This window comes from Belonocnema kinseyi, chromosome 9 (assembly GCF_010883055.1).
Source record: "Belonocnema kinseyi isolate 2016_QV_RU_SX_M_011 chromosome 9, B_treatae_v1, whole genome shotgun sequence".
In the NCBI taxonomy this organism is placed as follows: domain Eukaryota; kingdom Metazoa; phylum Arthropoda; class Insecta; order Hymenoptera; family Cynipidae; genus Belonocnema; species Belonocnema kinseyi.
Genome location: NC_046665.1, coordinates 12,271,576 through 12,299,192, shown reverse-complemented (window position 1 = coordinate 12,299,192; position 27,617 = coordinate 12,271,576). Strand labels below are relative to the sequence as shown.

Genomic DNA, 27,617 nt, shown 5'->3' with positions numbered 1-27,617 from the left:
AAAATATTAATAATATTGATATTAAATAGCTGCAGTGAGAAATTAATGAATTATTTGGTTAAAAACCAATTTTTTTACCTGGAAATTCTACTGAATTGTCAACAGGCGAATTTTGTATCAAATAAACTGATGCATTTTCAACTATTCCACGGAAAATTCCATAATGCTATCTAATCAGGGTCAAAACAAACTAAAACCTGCCATAACTTATTCTAATTTCAATATTTTTATTGCAAGTTACATATCGTTGGAATCGCAAAGAACATAGATTCCGTATATAATATTTTTAATTTGCTGATTGCAAAACAATAACATTTTTATGTATGGCATTTTATGCCTTATTAGGACAAAGCCCCCTCCCCCCCGCTGGAAAATCCCAGCACAGCAATCTCGTTCAGTCTGGGACTTAAGGAGAAGTTGAGTGGAGAGGGTAAGACGAGCAAGTAGGCTGCGGTCAAACGGAAATCACCCCATATGGCTGGGAAGCCCTTTGGTGGGTGGGGAGCGTATCCAGGTAGCTAGGGAGGAATTTTCGTCGGCCCTTAACAATATGCAATTATTACTAGTTTTATGGTCTACGACTGTACAGAGTCTGGGCGATCGTCTTTTCCTCCACGGCTACCTGCGGAACCTTTCCCTTCCACTGCCAAACGACACAACCCCACACTGGATTCGAAGTTGCTTCCAGCCCTCGATTTTAGGTTACCCCTTTGTCTTTCAACTTAAGCCCGATACACACATTCGGTATTCGCCGAATGCCGAATATTCGCTATTCGCCGAGCTTTGACTACCCGAATGTTCGACGAGTGGCGAGCATACCCGAGCACAGGCATCCACACATTCGTACATTGCCAAGTACCGACTCGACTTGGATATGACGAATATTCGTCTATCAGTCATTGTCAGCAGTAGTCGAGAGAAGGAAGCATTATGGAAAATAATTCAGAAATTGTGGCTAATGCGGTTTTTTGTTGGTTTTAAGCAGTGGCTACGAATTGCTGCAGAAGAAGAAGGCTAAGAAAAGAAGGCAGTGGATGGTGTTCACCATATTATGTATCCATAAATAATATGCAACGTAATGACTTCGTGTAGTTTATAAAGCCTTAGCTTCGTACAAAAGTAACGAAAAATTCTATTATAATATTATTGATTTGCTAATAAATTAACAAAAAAATTATTATTTTAGAAACATTAAAAATCATACATAAATGATAAAATTAATACAATTTTCCGTACAAAAATGCTTAAAACGCTTTTAAATTTTCTGTTCGAAATCTTCAAAAATCTACACTGCTGTAATTTTTTAAAAATCTTTCAAGTTTTCAATTACTGTTTAATCTTTTGCATGGAAAATTGCACGAATTGTATTATTTCGTTATGATCAGTTAATGTTATTATTATTTTTATATATCAGAATTATTTTTGGTCAATTCATTAGCAAATAAATAATATTTTAATAGAATTTTTCTTTACTTTTGTACGAAGATAATGCTTTATAAACTATACGGAATTATTAACTTAAACAAAAACCATGGAAAATTCCATAAAATTTATTATTTCGTTATGATCAATTAATGTTTAATGAATCAATAAGCTTCACTTTTAAGAGTACATTCTCAATTAAAAGAATTTAAAAATGCATAAAAAAAGAATCGTTAATTCATAAACATTAACAAATGTTAAGAAACAATTCAACATTATTTATTTCTAAATAAATAACCAACATAAATAGTAATATGTACTTGAGGACTCCATGTTTGGAAGGGCGTAACGGTTGAATGGAGGCGGATTGTGGTAGAGGAAAATCGAGCGGGAATTAGTTCAGAGGAAAGGTGCAAACGTGAAAGCGAGTTTAATCGCTGGCTGGATAAGCGATTTAACGTGGAAAGTGGTGTTCTGAGTTGGGATAAAGAATTAATAACAATGGAAGTGAAAAACCGCAAGTGGAAAGTGAAGAGGTTATGGGTGACAGTGCAGTGATTAGTGCTGAAAAGAGCCACGAGAGGCATCAGGTTATGGAGACCGCCGACACTAACGCAGTGCAGCGGAAGTTCGAAGAAACAGATCTGAGAGCAGATAAACAAACAGAAGGTGAATCGCTGAAGAAATTGCAAATCGAAGAGAAAAAAAAGAGAGGAAGGCCCAGAAATATGGACAAATCAAAAATAGCGTATGCCAAAAGCGCGGCAAAAATGGAGGAGTATGTGGTGAAAAGTGAGGGAGAGATTTTTGGGAGTTGTCTGGCAGATGAGGCTTTCAAAAGTAGCAATAAAATCAACAGATCCCCAGTGGGAAGGGAAAAAAGCAGTAGAAGGCAGAAGAAAGAAGATGAGGAAAATGAGGATTTACAGGAAACAGGGAAGGGTGCAGAGCGAGATAGCACCCTAGAACACGTGTTCCCGGAGGATGAGAACAATAATGAGAAAAACAACGAATCCAAAATCAACAATGGAAGCGGAAAATAGCCCGACGAAGAAAAGATAAAAGAAAAAGCGGAAGAAGGCCCTCGAACTGAGATACATAGAAGTGGATGAGAGCTCGAAAAAGGAAGGGGTTTGTGAAAAGGAAACCAACGGAGAAATCCTGGAGCAAATAAGAGAAATAAGGAAAATCATGGAAAAATCAAGTTCGAAGTTATAGGAGGAAAACAAAAACCTCAAGATAGAAATTGGACTACTCAGGCAAAGGATCAGGTATGACGCCAGAAAGTGGGAAATGGAAAAAGTGGAGATAGAGAGCAGCGTGTCGGCATGGAAAGAAGAGGCGGAAGCGATAGATCGAGACATAATAAACCTTGAAAGGGCTCTTGCTTCTGTGTCATTGCAGAACGATAAGAAAGGTCACAGGCAGCAAAATAAATTGAAAAACTCGAACGCAGTTGCCGGACCAAGAAATACAACAACCAAAGAAAATGGGCAGGCGCAGACAAGGAATGAAGAAAAGCAACAGCGAGAACCGGAAAAGCAAAGGCTCGACGAAAGGGAGCAGCTTGTCGAAAATCCAGAGATACAACACAACTTCAAGCAGGAACGAAATTCTCACTTAAAAAGTACAACGGAAAATCAAGGAGACGAAGCATCAAGTAATTCGGGAGAAAGAAGAAGAAAACCTGCAGGAAATGGAGGAAAAACAACTTAATTATCCGGGGAGCAAACTTCCAAGGAGAGGAACCAGAAGAAGAAGTGAAGAGATTTCTAGAAGATAAACTTGGAATTGAAAGCAACGCAATTGAAGTAATACATCTGTTAAAAGAAAGAATAGAAGAAACAAATGTAAGAGTGGAGCTGAAATTGTGGGACGCGAAATTCAGAGCTCTCAGAAGAAAACTTGAATTGAAAGGTACTCCCATCTTCGTGGACGATGATTTAACCAAGCGAGAAAGAGAAGTGAAGCAGTGGCTGAAAATGCAGGCAAGAGAAAAAAGAGACAGAGGACAGGATGCGATAGCAGGCTACCTAAAACTCATTGTTGATGGTGTAGCTAATTACTGTGATGATAGAGAGGGAAGACACAGCGAAACGGTTTTTCGGCAAAGGAGGTGGTAGATTCGTATCGCGACTTGAAGATAGTAATTTGAAAAATCACGGGTTTCAAACATCAAAGAGATGTCTGGAAGTTTCTTACAGACTTTGATATCGTAGTACTACAAGAAACGTGGATAGAAGAAAAGCATGAAAAAGATGAAGTTGCGAATCTAGACCTAAACTATAAATGGCACGGAAAAGCAGCGACAAGAGAGGCAAAGAAAGGAAGAGCCAAAGGAGGACAACTGGTAGGCATAAGGAACCATTTGCAAGGGACACAGAAGCAGAAGAAGAGAAGATAAGAAGATCTGAGGACAAAATCCTGAATGAAGAAGAAAAAAAGATGCTCGAGTTCTGTGTAGAGTTCGGACTGGTGGTTATGAATGGAAGAACCGCAGGGGATGAAAAAGGAAACTTGACTTATGTCGGGGCGGAAGGTAGCTCAGTGCTAGACTATGTACTCGCCCTGGAAAATGGAAGAAGGAACCCAGTAGAAGACCTCAAAGAGTTGGACAGAGTAGAGTCTGATCACATGCCCGTGATGTTCACAGTACGTGACTCGAAACGGGAAGATCCGGGCCAAGAGGGAAGATGGGAAGACCAGGCCCAGGAAGGAGAAGAGGACTGGAAGTTACTTTGGAAAGAAGAAAAAAGAGAAGAATTCCAGAATAAGCTACAGGAGAAATGGAAAGAATGAAAGGAAAAGAATCAAGAGGAAGACCCTGTGAAAAAATGGAACAGATGGGGAGAATTATTAAAAGGACAGCAAAGAAAATAGGAATGACAAAATCAAATAGAACACCAGCAGAGAGAACACATCACGACAAAGAATACGCAAGAATGAAAAACGAGGCAAGAAGGAAGTTAAGAAAATACAGACGCGCAAAGGAAGAAGAGAAGGAAAATAAAAGACGAGTATACGTTACAGCTAGAAGGGCACTCGGAAACTATCTAAAAAAAGTGCAAAGGAATGGAGGGAAAAAACTGGAAAAGGGTAGAGGAAAGCAAAACGATAAGTGATTTCTGGGAAGCAATAGGAGTCTACCGAAGTAGCGGAGGACGATCTCTTGAACCGGGAATTTGGAGCACAAGAAGTGAGACAGGCGCTGAATAAGATAAAGACCAAAAAGGCGGCAGGGGAGGACGGAATAACCGCTGAATTCTACAAGAATTTACCAGCAGAAGCAATGGTAGACTTAGTAAATATCCTTAATGGACTGAGGAAGAAGGGAAAACTGAGAACCAACTGGAACATCGCATGGATCTACCCAATCTACAAAGCAGGGGGCGAATAAAAAACAGCGAACTACAAGGGAGTTGCACTCCTAGATGTAGAGTATAAGCTGTTAGCTACAATATTAGCCGAAAGATTGAGGTCGTGGATAGAAAAGGAGGGGAAAATCGGAGAAAGCAAAGCAGGATTTAGGAAGAAAAGGGGAACACGTGACCATGTATTTGTCTTGAATTCATTGATAGGAAATCGATTGAGGATAGAGAAAGGAAGATTAATGGCAGTCTTTGTGGGTTTCAAGACAGCTTTCGATTCAATTGACAGAGATATCATGATAGAAAAGTTAGAACGTATAGGAGTGATACTCAAAACGCGGTCATTGCTGAACAGGGAATCTCAGAGAGCTTCAAGACAAAAACGGGAGTAAGACAAGGACGCCAACTGAGTCCAATACTCTTGAACATCTTTCTGAAGGACCTGGACGTGACTCTGACCTAGTGAATGGAAGGAGGAATTGTGATTGGGAAAACGAAAATCGTTGGAATGAAATTCACCGATGATATGGTACTTCTGGCAGAGGAGGCGGAAGATCTGAGACAAATGCTAAAAACGTTGGGAAAATACGTGAAGAAGAACAAAATGGAAGTCAACGTCACAAAAACAAAAATAATGGTCTTCAGAAAAGGAAGGAAGCTCAAAAAAGAAGAATCGTGGAACTTCAGTGGGAAAGAACTCGAAATTGTCGGAACTTAGAAGTACCTGGGTATCTGGTTCTCTACGACAGGCACGTACAGCAGGCACGTGAGAAATGTGGCAGGAAAGCTCAAAAAGCTTCAAAAGCTGGATGGGGAGTGATGAAGAGGAGCATAATAAGAGGATTGAGGAGAAGAGCATACCTGTTAGATACTTTGGTTAAATCGGGATTCATGTAAGGCGTGAAAGTGTGGGGCTGGCATAACACGAACGAGCGGGAGAAAGTTCAAGGAAGGTATATGAAGATGATAATGGGATTGGATAGACGGACACCTGCTTATATATGAAGGTTGGAATCGGGGAGGACCAAAGTGGAAGTAGAAGCAAGAAGGAGGGAAAGAAGCTATTTGCTGGAGATAATGGATATGGGAGAAGATAGGTGGCCGAAGGCATGTCTGCTAGAAGAAATAAGGGGATTAGAAAATAACAATCTCTCAGAGTGGGGAAAAGAGATAAAGGTGGCGCTTGAAGAGATGGAGTTGGAGATTGGACAATGGCTGAGAAAGCTAAAAGAAGAAAATGATTGAGAGCTTTATGATCAACTTCTAAAGGGCGTGTTACGGCGAAAGGAGCAAATTATGTTGGGAGACTGGAATAAGGCTACGGAATCTAGATACTGTAAAGGATACCACCACTGGAAACAAGGGCCTGGAGCAGAGAAATACTGGGAATAGTAGGAAACATTCGAAAAATACAGAGAGCAATGGGCTAAGATGCAATGTGGCAACGTCGGGAAAACAAGAAATAAAAGCTACAAAAACATTAAGTGTAGGCTTTGCGAAGAGAAAGATGAAACTCTGGAGCACATAATATCCTGTGAAAAACTCAAAGAACTCTTGGAGGACAGCGTGAGGGAATGAAGAAAACTGTGGTTGGAAGGAGATAATGGAGAAGAAAAGCTGAAAGAGGCATTCAAAGGAAATTTTTCGAGGGAAATGTGTGAACTCACAAGGACATTTGAAAAGGAGGCCAGCAGGATTACATCAGGAAGAACAATAGTGAGAGGGGAGATGGATGAAGAAGTGGAATAAAGTGAATATGAGACAATTAAAAAGTGTAAAGAAGAAGTGAATGGAATAGAATGTTAGAATAAGACAACTATGAATATTTGAATTTAGAATTAAGAAAACTTATGAAATGTGATGTATTGAGTACTCTAAGCCCAGAAAGCATAAGTCGCAATAAATACTACTAATACTACTACTAGTAATATGTACTTAAAGCAAAAATGTTCGCTGAATACCACCGAATGTTTGGACGCCCTAAAAAATTTCACTTGCTCGCCTCTATTCTAAATAAATGTTGTATTATTTTTTCGTTGGTAACGCTGCTGAAAATTTAAGAAAAAAACCGCATTTTTCGAAAATTATTAAAAGAGAATATTATTTAAAATAATAACAATAACTTGATAATCGCTTGGGGATTGTATTGACCCTCGAAACAAAATTTTGTAGAAATTGTTGATGTACATTGTTGGCTTTAGAGTCTGGTGAATTGAAAAAAATTGAGTCGTTTAAAATATTTTGGCACATAATGGTGATCCTTATCAGTGAGTGTTCTTAAATCTGTGAAAAGTACATAATTTCTTACAGGTACGCTGTTTTACGATTGAAAGAACTTTTCTTAACAAAAATCTTTTAGCGAAGAAAAACTAATTAAAAAACAATTAAAATTTAGTAGAAAAATTTAGTAGGAAAATTTTGTAAGAAAATTTATAAGAAAATTTTTTTAAAAGTTTTCAGGAAACACTACAGTCGAAGAACTATTTTAAAATTATTTCTTGGCGACGTATGTTAAAACCAATTTTTTTTTATTGAAACCCTTTAATACAGCTTTTTGTGTATAAGAGAAATGGTGCTAATTAATGCATTTTTCTGTTATGATGAGGTATAATATCTATGAAAGACGCACTGTAGTAAAAATACAAAATTAAAAAAAAAACTTTGTAGCTAAATATTTATTCATATATTGACCACAAACTGCAATTTTTAATTTATAGTTATTTGTGATTTCAATCCATAAAATTTGTATACCACCAAAACTAATTTTCTATACAAAAAATTAATGTTTAATACCAATTGATTTCTAACCAAAAAAAAATCGAATTTTCTACAAAATAGTCGAATTTATAGAAGAGAAATTTTTGCAACAAAAAAACAAAAAAAACTAAAATGTTAACAAAGTAGTTCTACTTTCAACTATAAAAGATGGAAAAAAATCGTTAGAATTCTTTGAAATCGCTTTAAATTACTGAAACTAATTGAAATTTCCTTGGAATGCTTTAAAATACTCTAAAATATTTAGAAACTTTTTAAATCTTTTGAAACAACTTAACATCTTTCAAAGACTTGTAAAGTACTTTGAAATTTTTTAAAATAAGCCTGATAAAGTTGTTAAACTTCTTTGAAATTCCTTTAAACTAAACAAATAAGTTAAAAGTCCCTTGACATCTTTTGAAACATCCTTCTCAAATATTTAAAATTTTCTAAAGTCTCTTGAAATTTTTTAAAGCTCCTGAAAATATCTTGAAATTTTAAAAATACCCTGAAATATTTCAAATCTTTTAAAATCTCATATAAAACTGTAATCAATTGAAAATTCCTTGAAGTCTCTTCGCATTCTCTCCAACTTTTCAATTCCTTCAAAATCTTTTGAAAATTTTAAAAGATTTTAAACATTTGAGAATGTTTTAAAAGATGCCATGGCATTTTTCATTTATTTTTATAATTGAAAGGAATTACAAAGAGTACAAAAAATTGTAGAAGGTTTATTTTTTAAAATTCGAAAGTGTATGATTTTAAATAATAATATGGTTTTAAACTTGTTCTATAATCGCTAGGCTACAAAAGCGAGCGGATTAGATACATGTAAGGTGTAAATAGATGTTAATTTTTAAGAGGTAGTTGTAACAAAATTCTGTAAAAACAGAAATCTTTCAATGGTTCAACTGAAAAGAATTTAGAATTTCCAATTTTTTAGTTTAACGCCATTTAATTTAAAATTGTTTAATTTAATAATGTTAAGAGCTTCCACTAAATAGGTGTAAATTATTAAGTGTTTGAATAAAACTCTTTAATCTTTTATTTTTAAAGTTTAAAACTCAAAAGATACAAATTCCAAACTTAGGAGCATAATACAATCGGAAATTGATTAGAAAAATAAAAAATAAATGTTTTTCCAAATGCCTTCTTTATAAATAAAGAACTTATAGACAAAAAATCAGAAATAAGGCAGAAAAATACAGGACAAGAAGTTCCTCTAAATTTTACTTTTACACTGGCATTATTTTGCAAATTATTGCTTCTGCAAGGTTTTAGTCAGTACATTTCAAATATTTCCCAGCTTCTGACTGGCTGTTAATAAATCGTTGACGTTCAGCTCGTCACACGCAAATTCCTGGGTATCCCAAATCGCTAAACACCCTAGGTGGGGTATGAAATTGTATACGAATTGCCTGTGAAATATTACCCACTACACGCGGTGACGTGGAAGTAGCGAATATAAGCGAACATAAAAATTTGAATTCACAAAACCAAATTAACGACGTCACAAAGAGAAATCTTCAGGCAAATCAATTCAGTTTTACATGCCTGAATCAGGAAATGACATATACAAAATTTACAAGGTCGTCATTTCAACCAGTTACTTTTTCGTAAATAGCATATAGTAATTTATTTTTCATCGCATAGTTTGACAAATTTTAAATGACTTGAATAAATGCTTTATAATTTCCGTTTAAAATAGTCTGAGAATCTTAGAAAAATGGTGAATAGTTCAATCGACGTAGATTTTACAGAGTAGAATTCGTCTTTGGAAACAGCTTCGGATAGGAAATCAAACTAAACTATTGCAAATCATTCCGAAATTGACAAGTTGCATCGGATTGGTTCAGATCGGTTCGGATTCAAATAGATACAGATTTTAGAAAAAATTCCTATCCAAACCTACGATAGGGGTTATAATTAAAAAAAATTAATTGTATTAAAGACGTGACAGCAAAATACATTTTTTGAAAAATATCAATGTGCTCAAACTTACTTGTAAGAACCATGTGTATTTTGACATGTCCCGTATTGACATGGATCTCTCTCACATTCATCGATGTCGTCGGCGCAAGTATGTCCCATAAACCCAGGTGCACAAGTGCACTGATATGTCTCGTCGAGTGAACGACATTCTGCGCCATTTCTGCACGGGGAAGATGCGCAATGATCTCGGCGCTCACAATGATTCCCTAAAAATAATTATTTTTATAACATAATTTTATAGGTTCTCTAATAGATATAAGAATATAACAGGTTATTTGTGTCATTGTGATTTAAATTTTTATGCAACAGATGCGTGTTATGGGCATTTTACGCCACCTATTTTTCGAGTGGTAATATCCCATTTACCGACCGGTGAAAGAAGTCTGTGGCGTTGGTATACTTTATTTCCTTGGGAAAATAAACTAGCGTCATTTTCCTGAAAACTGAAAAAATTATAAAATTGTCGAAATATAAAAATCCCGAATTGAAAAATTCCTGAATAATAAAATTCACTACAGTTTATAATATGACCCTATTTGAAAATTTAAGAAATAGTTTTCATATACTCTAAACATTGAAGACAAGTTTCTTTAATACATATATTTGATAATTGTGTCTTAATAAATAAATAATATTTATTTTTTAAAAAGAACAATTTTTTAATTTCTATAATTCAAGAATTTCATCATTCGGAAATTTTTGACGAGGATTTTATTATTGAGGAATTTTACAGTGTCCAAAATTTTGTTTTTTGGGATTTTCCAGTCGTCTCATCTGTCAGCATAAATTAGATTATTAAAAATATTTAAAAACACTGAATATCTGAAAAAAATGTGCCAACATTTTCCTAAGCACTGCTAACTAATCAAATATTGAGATAATGTATCTTTAAAGTACTAGTTTTTTATAATCAATTAGAGTAATAAAACAAAATAAAAAATCATAGTTTTATATGAAGAAAATACAATAATTATGGTAATATTATTTACTGTTATTGGACTAAATATTAATATAAATTAATAGGCAGAAATAAAAATACTAATAATTATGTAAGAATTAATTTTAAAAAGAATAGGATTCAATTGTACAAGTCATTATTGAATAATCAGAATGAATATTTCAGTCAAAACCTAAAATAAAAACGATTGAAAAAAATGGAATATATTATAATATTTAGCTTGAAACGTTGCAAAATATAAATTTTGCAAATGTTTTTTCTAAATATCTAACATTGTCTATTTTTAATCAGTAATTACTTTTTACAATTATTAAATTAGTAACATTTTTTAATGTAGATTTTTTTAAAATGTACATTAAAGTTATTACGCCTTCTTATACTTCTATTTAAAAAAGAGAAACGTTTTTAGAAATGAACGAGATGAAAGCGTTTGAAATTTTAATTTCTTAAGAAAAAATGTGTAACAAAAAGCGCGATAAAAATTGGAAAAATAATTTTTTTTTAAATATTGATTAAATTTAAATTCATCTAAGTACATCAGCAGATGGGGGGAGGGGGTCTGGACCAAGTTTTCCCGTACGATTAGCAAACTTGCGGCTAGAGCACAGAAGGCTGTGAGAAAGGTTAATCACAGTGTTGTATCCGATTCTCACCAGGGTTAGGACTGGAAGCTTATTCTACTATGAGAGCTGAGCTATTCTACTATCCTCCCTTTTTCTCTAGTTCTCTCTCTATGATATGCTGCAGTATGTATATATTGTCTATTGTTCCTCTATTTTTTCTAAATCCTACCTGTGTGTCCGGTAATATTTTCTTCTCTTCCAAATCCTTCACTAATCTTTTGTTTAATATCATGGCATACACTTTGTACGCCGTGTTGAGCAGAGTGATCGGTTTATAGTTTTTCAGATCGTTTGTTTCTCCTTTCTTGAATATCGGCGTAATAATCCCTTTCTTCCAGCTATTCGGGAAGCCTTCTCCATTCCACACTCTTCTTATCAGTTCAAAAAGTTTCCTTTTGCCATCCCCTTCTAAATATACCCATGCTTCATTCCGTATTTCATCTTCTCCCGGTGCTTTCTTCATTCTCAGTTTCTTAATTTGGTCATTAATTTCTTCGTTGCTAAGGTCGGATTCATCTTCCTGTAGGTTATTCCTTTTCCCTTGCGTTGTAGAATGAGCTTCTGTTCCTTCTAAGTGGCCCATGAAGTGATTTTTCCAGTCCTTCATCTTTACTTCACTACTAATGCTATTCTTTTTCTTCCTTTGTTTATTTATATACTTCCAAATATCTTTCTCCGTCTTTGCATTTTTTATCTCTTCTAATTCGTCATCCTTTCTTTTCCTTTCCTTATCTTCGCACATTTTCCTGAACTCTGATCTTTTATGAGCGTAAGCTTCCCACGAACCTTTATTATCTTTCCATTTCTTGTATAACTTCTTAACCTTCCTCCTTTCTCGTGAACATTCCTTATCCCACCAAATTTTATGCCCTAATTCAAATCTGATTGACTTAACCTTTTTCTTTTTCATGGTGTTGTTCACTTTGTTTCCAGAAGTATTCCATTCTTCTATTAGATTCTTTTCTAAGTAAACGCCAGCACTCATTTTTACATTATTATCGATCTTAATTTCATTGTCTCATACCACAATCTCTTTTTCTGGTATCTGTTGACAACATTGGTTCGCTCTGACAAGTTCCGTTTTTAATATACACCCCATTGGCTGATGATCTGATTCTATTTTGTCAATTATCTCAAAATCTTCTATCTTATCCAAACCTTCATAGTTAGTTATAGTGTAATCAGTTACACCTTCTAAGTTCCCATTTAATATACACCATCCTTTACTTTCTAGTAACTTCATTAGCTAATCTCCTTCCGTAGTGGTTACTTTGTCCTTAGATGCTCTTTTTACTTCTTCCTCTCCTGGTCCTCTGTAAATTGCTCCCTTTGTACCCGTCCTTGCATTAAAGTCTCCTCCGATTAGCAAATTTTCATTCCCTTTATCCTCTATTTCATCATCCAGTTTAGCTGTCAACTCTTTAATCTTGTCTTTGCAGTATATTGTCCATATATTCCAGGTTTCATTTCCTAGAGTAATTTTTCTGCCCAGAGCCCCTTTAAAATCCTTCGCTGCTCCTTCTATTTCTATTATTTCTCTCCTGGTTCCTGTAATGATACCTCCACTAGCTCTTCCTTTCTTGTTTTCTCTCTTGTCAAATTGACACACCCAATTAAATCGCTTAGGTAACAGTTGCCTGAATCCCGCCCAATCCTTCTCTTCAATTCAAGTCTCTGTTAATCCGACATAATCAAAACTGTTTATAAAATTCCAGAAGTCCCTGTCTTTGTTCCTAACACCAGCTACATTCCAAAAAAGAAATTTGCACCCCCCTGCTCTCGCGCCCTTTCTTTTTTCTCAGTTCAAGGTCGTTGGGATTACTGAAAATTTGTATCTTCCCTTCTCTGACTCATCTCCAGATCCCTCCAACTTATCCAAACTTGATTAACCCTCAATTTTTGGTATGCTAACTTTACCTCCTTACCATGTTCTCTTTCAGTCCTGGCTATGTCTACTATTTTCCTTTGTATTCTCCTTTCTTCTCTGGTGAGATCATGATCAATAAAAATTTTCTTACCACTTAATACTTTTTTCCTTTCCATGATCGATAGCTTTTCTTCCCAGCTACCTATTTTCGCTATTACTGTTTTCTTTTTACTAAATCCTACTGCTGTTGCCCATATAATTTCTACTTCTATGTCTAGTTCATTTTTAAAGAACGCCTTTACCTCTGCTATTTTGTCAGTTCCTTCTGTGTGCAGTCCTCTTATCACTACATTGTTTTTCCTTTCCCTTTTCTCCTGCGCTTCAAATGCTCTTTTTATCTCCAAAAAGTCTCTATTGTATGTGTACTTAATTTACGTCTTAAAACTGTTCTTTCTTTTTCCCCTTCTTCTGTTTTCCTTTTCAATTCTTCGTCTAAATGTCTTATTTCTTTTTCGTGATTCTCCTTTTCCTGCTCTAATTGTAATTTCATTTGACGGTTCTCAAATTTTATGTCCTGCATGTGATGCCAGAAATACTTTGAAGCTGTTTCCCAATTCCCACCTTCTAAAACTGAATTTTGAAAATAAAAATTGTTTTTCTCCTTTTCTAAATTTTTCTCTTCCTGTTTTGCCTGCTCTGTACTTGGTGCATTTATTGTATTCTGTATCGTTGATTCTGTCCCTGTTTTTTCCGAAGCTTTCAATATCTCATCTATCTCTTTGTTATTTTGAGCTTCCCTTACTAGTTTTTCTTCTTTGGTGGTCTCCCTCTACGCCGTTTTTTCGTCTCATCTGTCTTATCTAGGTTATTTTCAGTTGTTTCAGTTTTGTCAGTCTTGTCTCTATCGATATCGGTATTTTTATTACACTTCGCGCCATCTGCTGCTGTTACACCTAACTTCGTGACCAGTTCCTTGTTTCCCTCGTTTTCTGCCATTTTAATACTTTTTCGATCTAACCTATAAAGTTTAACCCCTAACGTATATCGCCAATAATAAAATACAAATACCTTTCTAAACGTCACTTTTTAATCTCACTTATCAACCTACTTTTATTGCACTTAATAATCACCACTCACACCATATAATAACATACAATAACCGTAATTCTTTATAAATACTTCCGTCGATATGGACACACATTCGCATACTTCCACTCCACCTAACCAAGTCTAATATCAGCATATAAAAATTAGATTTAAAATCCCTAGAGTGTATAATAAGCATAAGAATTTTATGATCAAAGAATGGAAGTGCAAAAGAGGGACAAAGAGAGGAAAAGGTAGGGAGAAAGAGAGAGGAGAATGTTGATGGTGATGAGAGGGGGGGCGGTAAGTGGAACTTGGTGTGTGGCTGGGAGAGAGAAGAGCGAAATCAATTTTGAAGGGGGGGGGGGGATTGATTCCTACAATACGGCGCAGTAGAGCCCTCTAGACTATAGGATTGCTCAGTAGAGATTAATAATTCTTAGAGTTGCGCAGTAAGTTCTGCAGTGCGTATGCATGATCGACAGATACTTGTGGTACACGTGTGTGCGCAGTAAAGGCCTACTTCATGTAGGGGTGCGCTGTAGATATACTCTGCAGTGATGTTCGCGCATTGGAGACTTCGATGTGTAGCGGTGCGCATTAGAGATACATGGCTCGTACGGATACGCATTCCAGTCTTCAAGTGTATATAGCTGTGTCGTGCAGTAGAGTTATTTGTTATGCACGACTGCGCAGTGGAGTTATGTGATATATATAGCTGCGCAATAGAGTTCTGCGATACACATGGCTGCACAGTAGCGGTCTGTGCTTCACATGGCTACGCAGTAGAGTTCGGCGGTATGTATAACTGTGCAGTAGAGTTATATATCTCACATTTCTGCGCAGTATGTTTATATTATATGAATAGATGCGCGGTAAAGTTGTGTGGTGTGCATGTCTGCACAGTAGAGTTGTGAAAGTATTAAGCTGCGCTGTAGATCCATGTAATGTTTAGGGTTATGCAGTCGGGTCATGGGATGCGCAGGTCTGCGAATTATAACTATTCAATGTTCAGGGCTGCGCATAAGAGCCTGCCAGTCTTTATTATTACGCAGTAGAGAAATTATAGTGCGTAGAGATGCGCAGTAACTTCTGCAGAGCGTGGGGATGTTTGACAGGCACGCGTGATGCACGCGTGCGCGCAATACAGGAATACTGCATGTATGGGTGCGAAGTAGACATGCACTGTAGTTGAGGCTGTGAATTGGAGACTTCCGATACACCTGACTGCGCAGTACAGTTTTGTGGTACATGTGGCTGCGTAATAGAGCTATGTCGAGCTCAAGCTGCGTATTAGATTCCTGTAATGTTTAGGTCTGTGCAGTGGAATCCTGTAATATGCATGCTGTGCATTGGGACCATGAAATGTTTAGGTTTGCACATTAGAGTCCGTGCGTGTGACAGAATCCTACTGCGCATCCATGTGCACCATAAAACCTCTACATGAAGCAGGTTTTTACTGAGCACACGCATGTATCACACATGCTTGCCGGACATCCCTAAGCTCTGCAGAACTTACTGTGCAACTCTATGCACTATAAATCTGCACTGCGCAACCATATCGACTGGAATACTCCAATGCGCAGTCCGAAACATTGCATAGCCCTACTGCGCAGCCATTCATGTCACATAATTCTACTGCGCAGCCGTGAGAAGCACATAACTCTACTGCGCCATCATGCGCATCACACAACTATACTGTGCGGTCAGGTGCGTCACATAACTCTTCTGCGCAACCATCCACATCACATGACTCATCTGCGCAGCCATGAGAATCACATAATTCTACTACGCAGTTTAATTAAAAATGTAAGGGCACGACGCAGCTATATACACTTGAAGACTGTACTGCGCATCCGTAAGAGCCTTGTATATCCAATGCACACTGCTACACATCGGAGGTCTCCAATGCGCAACCTTGACTGCAGTGTGACTGCAGCTCTACGCATTATTAATCTCTACTGCGCAATCCTATAGACTGCGGAGGACTCTACTGCGCAATCCCATAGACTAGAGAGTAGATGTATAGGGCCGGTTCTAACGCAAGATTCCTACTTTACCGGCATCGAGATGCTTCGACCTGTAGTCTGTTGCTAGATTCATGTAACAAGTTCAAGGTTATCACGTGCATGTGTCAAGGTTAAATGAGAAAAACAAGGATGATTTATTGCTTCCTTCGAGATAAGACGTTTGTTGAATGCACAAAAGATGCAGGTGTATAGGTGAAATTTTATATGTAGAGCTACGTATGGCATCCTGTCTTGACTATTTATTTGATTTATTGCTTCCTGGTAGATGTTACTTTAGCTAAAAATTCCAGCCTTTATTTGTTTAATGCGTAAAAGATGCCCGTGGATAGATGAAATCTGATATGAGGGTTATGCATGGCATCCTGTTTTGATTGTTAACTAAATTGTTTAACTAAAAGTTTCTGTCTGTGAGAAACATTCTTCTGCACTCTAGAATCTTTCGAGAAAAATAAGTAGAATTAAAAAAGTATATCTATAAAGTTATTTGAAGGTAAGAAAGAAATAAAAAATCATTTCTTATGGTAGGTCATATACTCAGGGATGCTTGTCGCTTTATTCTAGTATCAAGTAGCGAGCGAGGACCAGAGATAACAGCTACACACGTTTAAACTCGCAGAAGCATTCATACATCAGCAGTCTGAGGCTGCGCACATTTCATTATCCTATGCTATCGTTCTATAGAGAGATCACTTCTTTTTACAGCTTGCAATCGTTCGCTTTCGTATTCATTCTATTCCATATGCGAGGTCCGTCGACCTATGGACGAGGTATATGTAACAAAATACTGAAAACAATTTCGAGACTCGAGAGAGAGATTATAGACAGCCAGAATTTAATTCGAGACCTTTCATGGACGTTTAGTAAATACCAAGAGTACACTGCCCAACGCTTATCGCTCCTTACGTCATGCAACGATATTCGAGCTGACGTCGTATGCTTTTTTATCTACATATATATGCTTGGTTTTCAGCTCTCATTTAGAAAGGTCAGTTTATTATCTTTTAAATGTTAAAGATTTAAACTAAAAGTTTTAAAATGCAATAAATTAATATAATAAAATATTTGAATTTTTTTAATCATCCACTACGGCTATTATATAATACTGTGGCGACCACCTTCCTAGCTATTTTTAATAATTATTTCCAGATATTTTTGGTTGTAGTCCTAGAGAAAAGTATTGAATATTTCGAGCCGTCACTCATTTAATTTCTTATACTTTCTGCCGGTCTCTCTGTGTCATGTATTTCATTTCATGTTTTTCTTCGATAGTGTAAGCAAATGATATCGCCGGAGAGTTTTCAAAGGCTTTGATATATGCGGATCGGTACGGGTACATGCCCTGTTGCCATGCCAGGCCCAGGGCGGCGAGGAATTCGTCATCGAAACCTCAGTTCGTTTCAGTCTCTCAAACTATGTGAACCTCGCTTCCATTATTCTTGATTTAAAGTGTTTTTTAGTTAGTTAAGCTTCAGAGTTTAATTATTTATGCGCCTTATTCCCCCTCAAATGCTAATCTTCTATAACTAATAACATCAAATTTCTACTGCGCAATTTGTTCGCAAAGAACTTCAAGGTTATTTTTAATGACGCACTACATTTTCGCGATGTTAAAAAATTATATCTGCACATATGGATTATAATGTAGAAGGTTCTAGAATATTTTGACAGAGAGGGGATATAATAATAGGTAAGAATGGTAAATGATATGCAGCATGTATAGTTTAGGGAGAAAGACAGATGGAGAGCTATGTATTAAAAAAATGTTTTTAATCAAAAAGAAGAAAGAAGAGATTAGGCTGATAATAGCTGAGGATTTCAATGCGAGAACAGAAGACAGAGGAGGAAGGGAATGAGGAGAAGAGAGAGGAAGAAAATCCAAAGCTAAAGTACTAAATGGAACGGGAAAAAAATTTTGAATAGCTTGGAGGAGTTGGAATGGTTTGCCTTAAACGGAAATATAGAGGGAGATGAGGAAGGAAGACGAGGGAAGAGAGAAAGTCAAGAAACTAGAGGTAGGTGATTGCATTGATTTGAATCACTTTCCCTTAATAGTGGCATTAGAAGGACAAAAAAGCAATATTAATATGAATAAAACGGAAGCAAAAGTAAAAAGTTTGGGAAAAGGGGATTGGTCAAGGGACGGAAAAGAACAGTTTAGAGAAAAGGTCAGAAATATCAAAATAGGAGAGGAAAATGCGGACGAGGAGTTGGAAAAAATGATAAGAAAAATAAAAGAGGATTAGAGTGCACAAACAAAAATGAAGTTAGTAAAGAGGGGAATAGCAGTGGGTGGGATGAGGACTGTAACGAGAAAAAAAGGAGGTTAGACGGAATTAAGAAATTGGAGAAAAGAAAAAAGTAACAGGGAAGAATATAGGGAAAAAAAGAAAGAGTATACTGAGTTGTGTGATCAAAAGAAAGAGGAAGAGAATAAAAGGTTTGAGGAAGCGGGGGAGAATGCTAGGACGAAAGAAGAGGTATGGAAGGTAGTAAATAGAGAAAGAAAAATAGTAAACCAAGATATTGAAATAGTAGAATGGAGGAAATATTTTTGGGATTTGCTAGGAGACATCTGGTATAGATGAGATTCCAAATGAAGTATGGAAATATGGAGGGAAGGAACTAGAGGAATGGGCATGAATAATGTGTAATTGAGTATGGAGAGGAGAGAGTTGACCAGAGTTATGGAAAGAAGGAGTATTTATATCAATAGTAATGAAAGGCAAATGAGAGGAGGTTAAAGATTATAGGGGTGTGACGCTGATGCCAACACTGTATAAAGTATATGTAACTGTTTTGTCGGTCAGATTGAAGATAGATGTTGAAGAAAAAAAGATTCAGTCACCGAATCCGACAGGGTTTAGAAAAGGAATGTGGGTAATGGACAACATCGGAAGAAGTTTTCGAAATTTTTATTTTTTAAGGGGTTAAATATCCTTACAAATCACCCATTATTCAACCATGCCAAACACAATTTTGATTGTCGATATTTGAAAATATAAAAGCATCAAAAATTCTCTTTTTTTATCTTACTACTTATAGAGTGAGTGAGAAAGTTCGGCAAGACCCCTGAAAACCATCCATAATATATTCGCGCCTCAACTGTTAAGAATGACAAGTTTGATTGTCGATATTTGAAAACACAAAAACGTGAACAGTTATCTTCTTCTACCTCCCTACTTATAAAGTGGGTGAGAATTGTCGTCAAGACTTCTAAAAACCACCCTTAATATATCCACACCTAAAAAGTTAAAAATGACATGTTTGATTGTCGATATTTGAAAATATAAAAACATAAAAAATTCGCTTTTTTTATCTTACTACTTATAGATTATGTGAGAAAGTTCGACAAGACCCCTAAAAACCACCCTTAATATATCAGCACCTAAAATGTTAAAAATGACAATTTTGATTGTCATTATTTAAAAACTATAAATACATTAAAAGTTCGCTTTCTTTATCTCACTAATTATAGAGTGGGTGAGAAAGTTCGGCAAGACCCTAAAAACCACCCTTAATACACCCACACCTAAAATGTAAAAAATGACAAGTTTGATTGTCGATATTTGAAAATATAAAAGCAAAAAAAATTAGCTTTTTTTATCTCACTAATTATAGAGTGGGTGAGAAAGTTCGGCAAGACCCTAAAAACCACCCTTAATATACCCACACCTAAAATGTAAAAAATGACAAGTTTGATTGTCGATATTTGAAAATATAAAAGCAAAAAAAAATTCGCTTTTTTATCTCACTAATTATAGAGTGGGTGAGAAAGTTCGGTAAGACCCCTAAAAACCACCCTTAATATATCCGCACCTAAAATGTTAAAAATGACAATTTTGATTGTCATTATTTAAAAAATATGAATACATTAAAAATTCGCTTTTTTTACCTCAATAATTATAGAGTGGGTGAGAAAGTTCGGCAAGACCCTAAAAACCACCCTGAATATACCCACACCTAAAATGTAAAAAATGACAAGTGTGATTGTCGATATTTGAAAATACAAAAGGAAAAAAATTCGCTTTTTTATCTCACTAATTATAGAGTGGGTGAGAAAGTTTGGCAAGACCCTAAAAACCACCCTTAATATTTCCTCACCTAAAATGTTAAAATTGACACGTTTGATTGTCGATATTTGAAAATACAAAAAAGTCAAAATTTTTCTTTTTTTATCTTGCTAATTATAGAGTGGGCGAGAAAGTCCGACAAGCCCCCCAAAAACACCCCTACAATATCAACACGTGAAATGTTAAAAATGACAAGTTTGATTTCGATATTTGGAAATACAAAAGCGTCAAAAATTCGCTTTTTTATGTCACTAATTATAGAGTAAGTGAGAAAGTTCGACAAGACCTCTAAAAACTACCCTTAATATATCCGCACCTGAAATGTTAAAAATAACATAATGTTAAAATCGACAAGTTTGATTGTCGATATTTGAAAATATAAAAAGGTCAAAAATTATCTTTTTTTAGTTCTTGTCGAACTTTCTCACACACTCTATAATTAGTGAGATAGAAAAAGAGAATTTTTGATGTTTTTATATTTTCAAATATCGACAATCAAACTTGTCATTTTTAACCTTTTAGGTGTGGGTATAGTAGGGGTGGTTTTTAGAGGTCTTGCCGAACTTTCTCCCTCTATAATTAGCGAGATAAATAAAGAGGATTTTTGGCGTTTTTATATTTTCAAATATCGACAATCAAACTTGTCATTTTTAACCTTTCAGGTGTAGGTATAGTAGGGGTGGGTTTTAGGGGTCCTGCCGAACATTCTCACTTCCGCTATAATTAGTGAGATAAAGAAAGAGGATTTTTGACGTTTTTATATTTTTAAATATCGACAATCAAACTTGTCATTTTTAACATTTTAGGTGTCGATATATTGAGGGTGGTTTTTAGAATTCTTGACGACAATTCTCACTCACTTTATAATTAGTGAGGTAAAAAAAGATGATTTTTCACACTTTTATATTTATAAACATCGAGAATCAAAATTGTCATTTTTAACATTTCATGTGCGGATATATTATGGATGGTTTTCAGGGTGATTTGTAAGGGTATTTAACCCCTCCAAAAATAAAAATTTCGAAAACTTCTTCCGATGTTGTCCATTACCCACAGTCCTTTTCTAAACCCTGTCTGATTCGGTGACTGAATCTTTTTTTCTTCAACTTCTATCTTCAATCTGACCGAAAAAACAGTTGCATATACTTTATACAGTGTTGACATCAGCGTCACACCCCTATAATCTTTAACCTCCTCTCCTTTGCCTTTCTTTACTATTGATATAACTATTCCTTCGTTCCATAACTCTGTTCAACCCTCTCCTCTCCATACTCAATTACACATTATTCATGCCCATTCCTCTAGTTCCTTCCCTCCATATTTCCATACTTCATTTGGAATCTCATCTATACCAGATGCCTTTCCATCCTTCATTATTCCTAAAGCCTAAACTATTTCTTTCCTTGTCATGTCCACTTCCTCATCTCTTTCTCTACCATATTTTCCTCCCTTTCTAACTTTTCGCTCTACTCCTAGCAAATCCCAAAAATATTTCCTCCATTCTACTATTTCAATATCTTGGTTTACTCTTTTTCTTCTTTTTCTTTCTCTATTTACTACCTTCCATACCTCTTCTTTCGTCGTAGCATTCTCCCCCGCTTCCTCAAACTTTTTATTATCTTCCTCTTTCTTTTGATCACACAACTCAGTATACTCTTTCTTTTTTTCCCTATATTCTTCCCAATTACTTTTTTCTTTTCTCCAATTTCTTAATTCCGTCTGACCTCCTTTTTTTCTCGTTACAGTCCTCATCCCATCCACTGCTATTCCCCTCTTTACTAACTTCATTTTTGTTTGTGCACTCTAATCCTCTTTTTATTTCTCTTTTCATTTTTTCCATCTCCTCGTCCGCATTTCCCTCTCCCATTTTGATATTTCTGACCTTTTCTCTAAACTGTTCTTTTCCGTCCCTTGACCAATCCCCTTTTCCTAAACTTTTTACTTTTGCTTCCGTTTTATTCATTTTAATATTGCTTTTTTGTCCTTCTAATGTCACTATTAAGGGAAAGTGATTCGAATCAATACAATCACCTACCTTTAGTTTCTTGACTTTCTCTCTTACCTCGTCTTCCTTCCTCATCTCCCTCTATATTTCCGTTTAAGACAAACCATTTCAACTCCTCCAAGCTATTCAAAGATTTTTTCCCCTTTCCATTTAGTACATTAGCTTTGGATTTTCTTCCTCTCTCTTCCCCTCATTCCCTTCCTCCTCTGTCTCCTGTTCTCGCATTGAAATCCTCAGCTATTATCAGCCTAATCTCTTCAATCATTTCTTTCATCTCCTCTGATTTCTCCTGCATATGACCGTTCACATAAGCTCCCACTATCTTTCACTTCTATCCTCCCATCTTTACCTCGTCTACTATAAGCCTTCTTTTTGTTCTTTTCTCTCTTTCATATCTTTCCCTGTTATACATTCATTCCTTACTCCCATGACCACTCCTTCCATTGCTTTGGCCTTTTTATTATTCCTCTTTGCATTTTGCAATTGCCATTTCTAACCTCTTGGTAACCTTCCCCTTACTCTTTCACATCCCTTCTTATCGAGCTACGTCTCCGTCATTATGATTATATCTCATTGTGTCAAATTTCCCATAACCCTTCTACCCTTTCTGGGGGCATTCACAAAATACGTGATACATTTTTCAGGAACTTCAGACCTCCTCCCCTGCGTGATACTTTCTCCATTGGTCTTATCATGGAGAATGATACTTCGGCAGACCCCCACCCTCCCCTAAACGAATCACGTATTTTGTGAATGACCCCTCTCTTAGTTCCCGTACACCTCATTTCTTACTATCTCTTCCCTTTCTTCATTCTTATTCCACCATACTCTATCTGTATTCTTCCATATTTAACCCATGTTCTCTTTCCCTTTTTTCTTCCCTCTTCCGCTTTTTTCCTTAGTTTATGCTGCATCTTCCTTTCTACGCACCAAACATGACTCAAAAACATAAAATAAACATTTTTACGTATTACTCTTAATTGTTAGCAATTTCTGTCGTCGTTTTCAGACAAATAATTAGCACTGGGCAATTTGAATATTTTCCATTACTTTTTTAACAATTTTTAATTGTCTAAATAAATGTAAATTATTTGAACAATGATTTTTTCCCGAAAAATGTAAAAATAATCTATTTTCTTATTAAATAGCAATAGTTGGTAATTGCTTAAAGTTCTACATTTTGTTTTAAAAACTATATAATTATTTAAACAATCATTCTTGTCTATTTACAAAATCCTTTACAAAAAATGCGACTGATATTATGTAGACCAGTGGTCGGCAAACTACTGCCGCGTGGCAGCCCTAGCTGCCGTAGCGGGTCGAGTCTAAATCTTGTGGCAGTACCTGTTGCCGCGAAAAAGGTCCAGGCTGCCACGGCTGCTTCCTGTGTTCAAGGGGTTGGCGTTAAAGGGATTAAAATTCAAAACTAAACATTCTTAAATTTCAAAATTAAAATTTTGAAAGTGTGAAATTAGAAATATGTGGAATTTTCCGATCAAAAGGAATCTAAGAAACGTCTTAAAACTTGAAATTCAATTAACAATAACACTTAGCTTTACATTCAGTTTACATTATTAGAAACGTTTTCGTTTTCAAAATTAGCATCGAATGGCATGGTATAAGCCTATACAACTCTTACAATATTCGATCTTCTTATATATAAAATATAAAATTACTTTTCATATAGGAATACGAACAGTATATTTTTAGTTCAAAACGAGGACTTTGAAGCAACAACATTTAAAATGCATGCTTTTGTGAAATTCTATTTTCATTATAACAACATTTTTAATTTCCAAACTGAGTGTCCAAGTGCATGAGAATATGAAGACAATATTTTTATTTTAAGAATGAGTTAAAATCTTAAGGGCATTTATTGTTCAAATTTGTAATTCGAAAAATATATAATTAAAAATAAACAAGTCATTTGCCGTCGCTTCAAATTTCGTTTTTAAAAATTTAAGTTTTATCTTTCATAGAAAAAGTTTAGTCATTTGCTTTTTACTTTCGGGGTTTACTTGATTTTTAAATTCAATTTGTTGAAATCTTAAGGGCATTTATTATTAAAATTTGTAATTAAAAAATATATAATAAAAAAAGAAACAAGTCATTTGCCGTCGCTTCAAATTTCGTTTTTCAAAAATTTAAGTTCGATCTTTCCTAGAAAAAGTTTAGTCTTTTCCCCTTTTTACTTTCGGGTTTTATTTTATTTTTAAATTAAATTTGCATAAACGGAGAGACAGTAGAGCTGCAGGTAAAGATTATATATAATAATTTTATTTTATTATATATGACATTTACCAACTTAGTTGTATCTCACGAGAGGGAGCGAAGGAAGGCTCTCTTACTTCCAAATATTGGTCTGAAAAAGTGAACAGAAGTACAGTAAACTTCAATAAATTGAATTTATTGATAACTTTAGTCAATGTTTTTAATTTAGTTAAAAGTAACTATTAATAAAAATTTTAATATTTCAAAACATTGATTTTTAACTTCCCAAGAAGAATTTTAGATGCACATAATCGCAAAAAAATCACAGGTTTCGAATTTAAACTTTTAAATCGCTATTGTAAGAAATTTAAAAAAATTAATTGGTGACTTTTTATCCCCATTGAGTACTCCATCTCACCATTAACCCTCGTCGAGAAAAGCGAAAAAAATTTCTTAGGTCAAACCTGCCCTGACCTGAAAAGCGCGCAAAAAGTTTGCCGAAAACTGAGGTAGGCTAATAATTATTCTAAAGAGTTTGTATTATTATCCTATCATAAAAAGGAGGTTGCGATTATATCTCGAAATTTGAAACCGCATTATCTCTTCACCTATTGGTTGGATTTAAACTCACCGCCTATTCTTTAGAATCGATATCAGAATCGAGATCAGCGGAATCTATTATGAAGCCAATGCATGCGCACCGAAATGCAATCTAAAGTCATTTTCAGGTTAAGAACAGAGCTGCGTGTTATGAAGCCAAGGCATTTTCACCGGAGTGCGCTTCCCGAGTGATCCGTTTGGCGGCGGTAAATGCTAGGAATACAAGTCAAGTCTGGAGTTTGAATTGTACAATTTTGACTTCGATTTTATTCGAAGCTAGCTCTAAGGCGTCAAGGCATGTTCGACGAATCTTTTTACATTATGGCTATAAACATTCCTACCGACCGTACCGAATTCAATTGGAGCTAATGTATGTTTTTTTAAACATTTATTTAATCTTCAAACATTGTAATTATTCAAACAATTTTCATAAATGGCTATTTTTTAAAGAAAACATTTAATTTATTATGTTACTTTGTAAATTTACAGGAAATATTAATTATTTAAACAATGTTAATTTAAAAACTAAGGCTACGAATGTCTACCCGATGAGTCTTTTCTATGTTTCTTTGTAAATCTTCAAGAACTAGTAATTATTAAAACAATTATAATAAAAAATTTAGGAGTTGCCCTTTTTTCTACAAGTCAATTTTTTTACCGATTCAAGTAAGAATGTTTATACGATAACTATTTTTTATGTTGCCTTCCAATTTTACAAGATGTATTAATTGTTTAAACAATTTTATTTAAAAAATTAAAAGTGCCTTTTTTTAAGAGTCAATGTGTTTGCGGAGTCAACTAAGAATGTCTATCCGATGACTGCTTTCTAAGTTGCTTTGTAAATTTACAAGAGCTATTAATTATTTAAAGAATTTCAATTTAAAAAGAAGAGTTTAACCTTTTTTCTACGAGTTAATTTTTTTACGAAGTCAAGTAAGCATTTCTATACAATGACGCTTTTTATGCTGCTTTTAAAATCTACAAGACCTATTAATTACTTCAACCATTTTCATTAAAAAATTTAAAGTTTGGCCTTTATCCTACGATTCAATTTGTTTTCGAACTCAACTAAGAATGTCTATCCGATGATTTATTTTTTATATTGCTTTGTAAATTTACATAAACTATTAATTATTTAAACAATTTTAATTAAAAAGCTAAAAGTGACCTTTTTTCAAAGAGCCAATTTGTTTGCGGAGTCAAGTAACAATGTCTATACAATGACTTTTTTTTGCTGCTTTTCAAATTTACAAGAACTATTAATTAGACAGGCCAACATGGTTTTGTTATTGGAAAGTGGAGGGTCATTTCGAAGTATTTTACGTAGAATCCGAATCCAATGTCAGAATTGGCCCATCACGTCAGGAGTTTAAGATATTTGAGGTTATGTACCCGAAAAAAATGACATTTTGGCTACTTTTGAGGTTATGTACAGAAGACACAACATTTTTGGGGATTTTTTCTTCAGTTGTATCATATATTACTGCTCTTTCTCTTTAATTTGAGAGTCGCTGAGTTCAATTACCATTTTTCTTTACCAAGTTTGCCAATTTGAAATTACGAGATATGTCCCATTATGTCCTGAAGGTCAAGCTCAAGATCAAATTCAATAGCCATGATACCTGTATAAATATAAACTACTTTATAACATTTATATATCAACATAAGTTATTAGATAGCCGAAACTGAAAAAATGGTTCAATATTGTCAATGTTTTTTTTAAATTTTTATATGCCATTTTGAATCCGCCATCTTGAATTTGAAAATTTTAATATCTCGACTTCAGATTTGTAACCAACAACCCCGAACAGGCCCAAGTACAAATTTTCAAGAGAAAACACCCAATAGAAAATGTCTGCCTCAAAGTATGTAAAGCAAATGCTCAAGACATAATGGGACATATTTCGTAATTTCAAATTAGCGTAACTTGGTCAAGAAAAATGGTAGTTGAACTCTGCGACTCTCAAATTAAAGAGGAAGAGCAGTACTGTATGATACAACTAAGAAAAAATCTCAAAAAATGTTGTGTCTCATGTACATAACTTCAAAATAGCCAAAAACGCCATTTTTAGGCACACAACCTCAAATATCCTAAAAACCTGACGTGATTGGCCAACTGTGACCCCGGATTCAGATTCTGCGTAATTGAAATATTAAAAGTTTTGCCTTTATCCTACGAGTCAATTTGTTTTCTAAATCAACTTAGAATGTAAATTCGATAAATCTTTTTTATATTGCTTTGCAAATTTACAAGAACTATTAATTATTTAAACAATTTTAATTAAAAAATTTAAGGTTAGTCCTTTATCCTGCGAATAAATTTGTTTTCGAAGTCATCTAAGAATGTCCATCGGATGACTCTTTTCTATGTTGCTTTGTAAATTTACAAGAACTATTATTTCTTTAAAGAATTTCAATTTAAAAATAAGAGGTTAACGTTTTTTCTACGAGTTATTTTTTTACGAAGTCAAATAAGAATGCCTATACATTGACTCTTTCATATGCTGCTTTTCAAAGGGGGAGGGTCGGTAAGGCCGGTTTTTGGCCTAATTTATTTTTGGACCAAAAAAACTGAAAAAATCATGGTAGTATCTTATAAGTATCCCGAGTCGATTGCACGCTAAACGGACT

The 27,617-nt window shown here is 34.9% G+C and overlaps 1 protein-coding gene across 1 annotated transcript in view; it reads right to left on the bottom strand.

Moving 5' to 3' along the window:
* The window catches only part of LOC117180020 (neurogenic locus Notch protein), a 385,864-nt gene that overhangs the window by 281,584 nt on the left and 76,663 nt on the right, over positions 1 to 27,617 (bottom strand). The window contains exon 4 of the mRNA XM_033372298.1: positions 9,547 to 9,742. Within this exon, the coding sequence (XP_033228189.1) occupies positions 9,547 to 9,742 (196 nt within the window). The remainder of the gene's footprint in view (positions 1 to 9,546; positions 9,743 to 27,617) is intronic.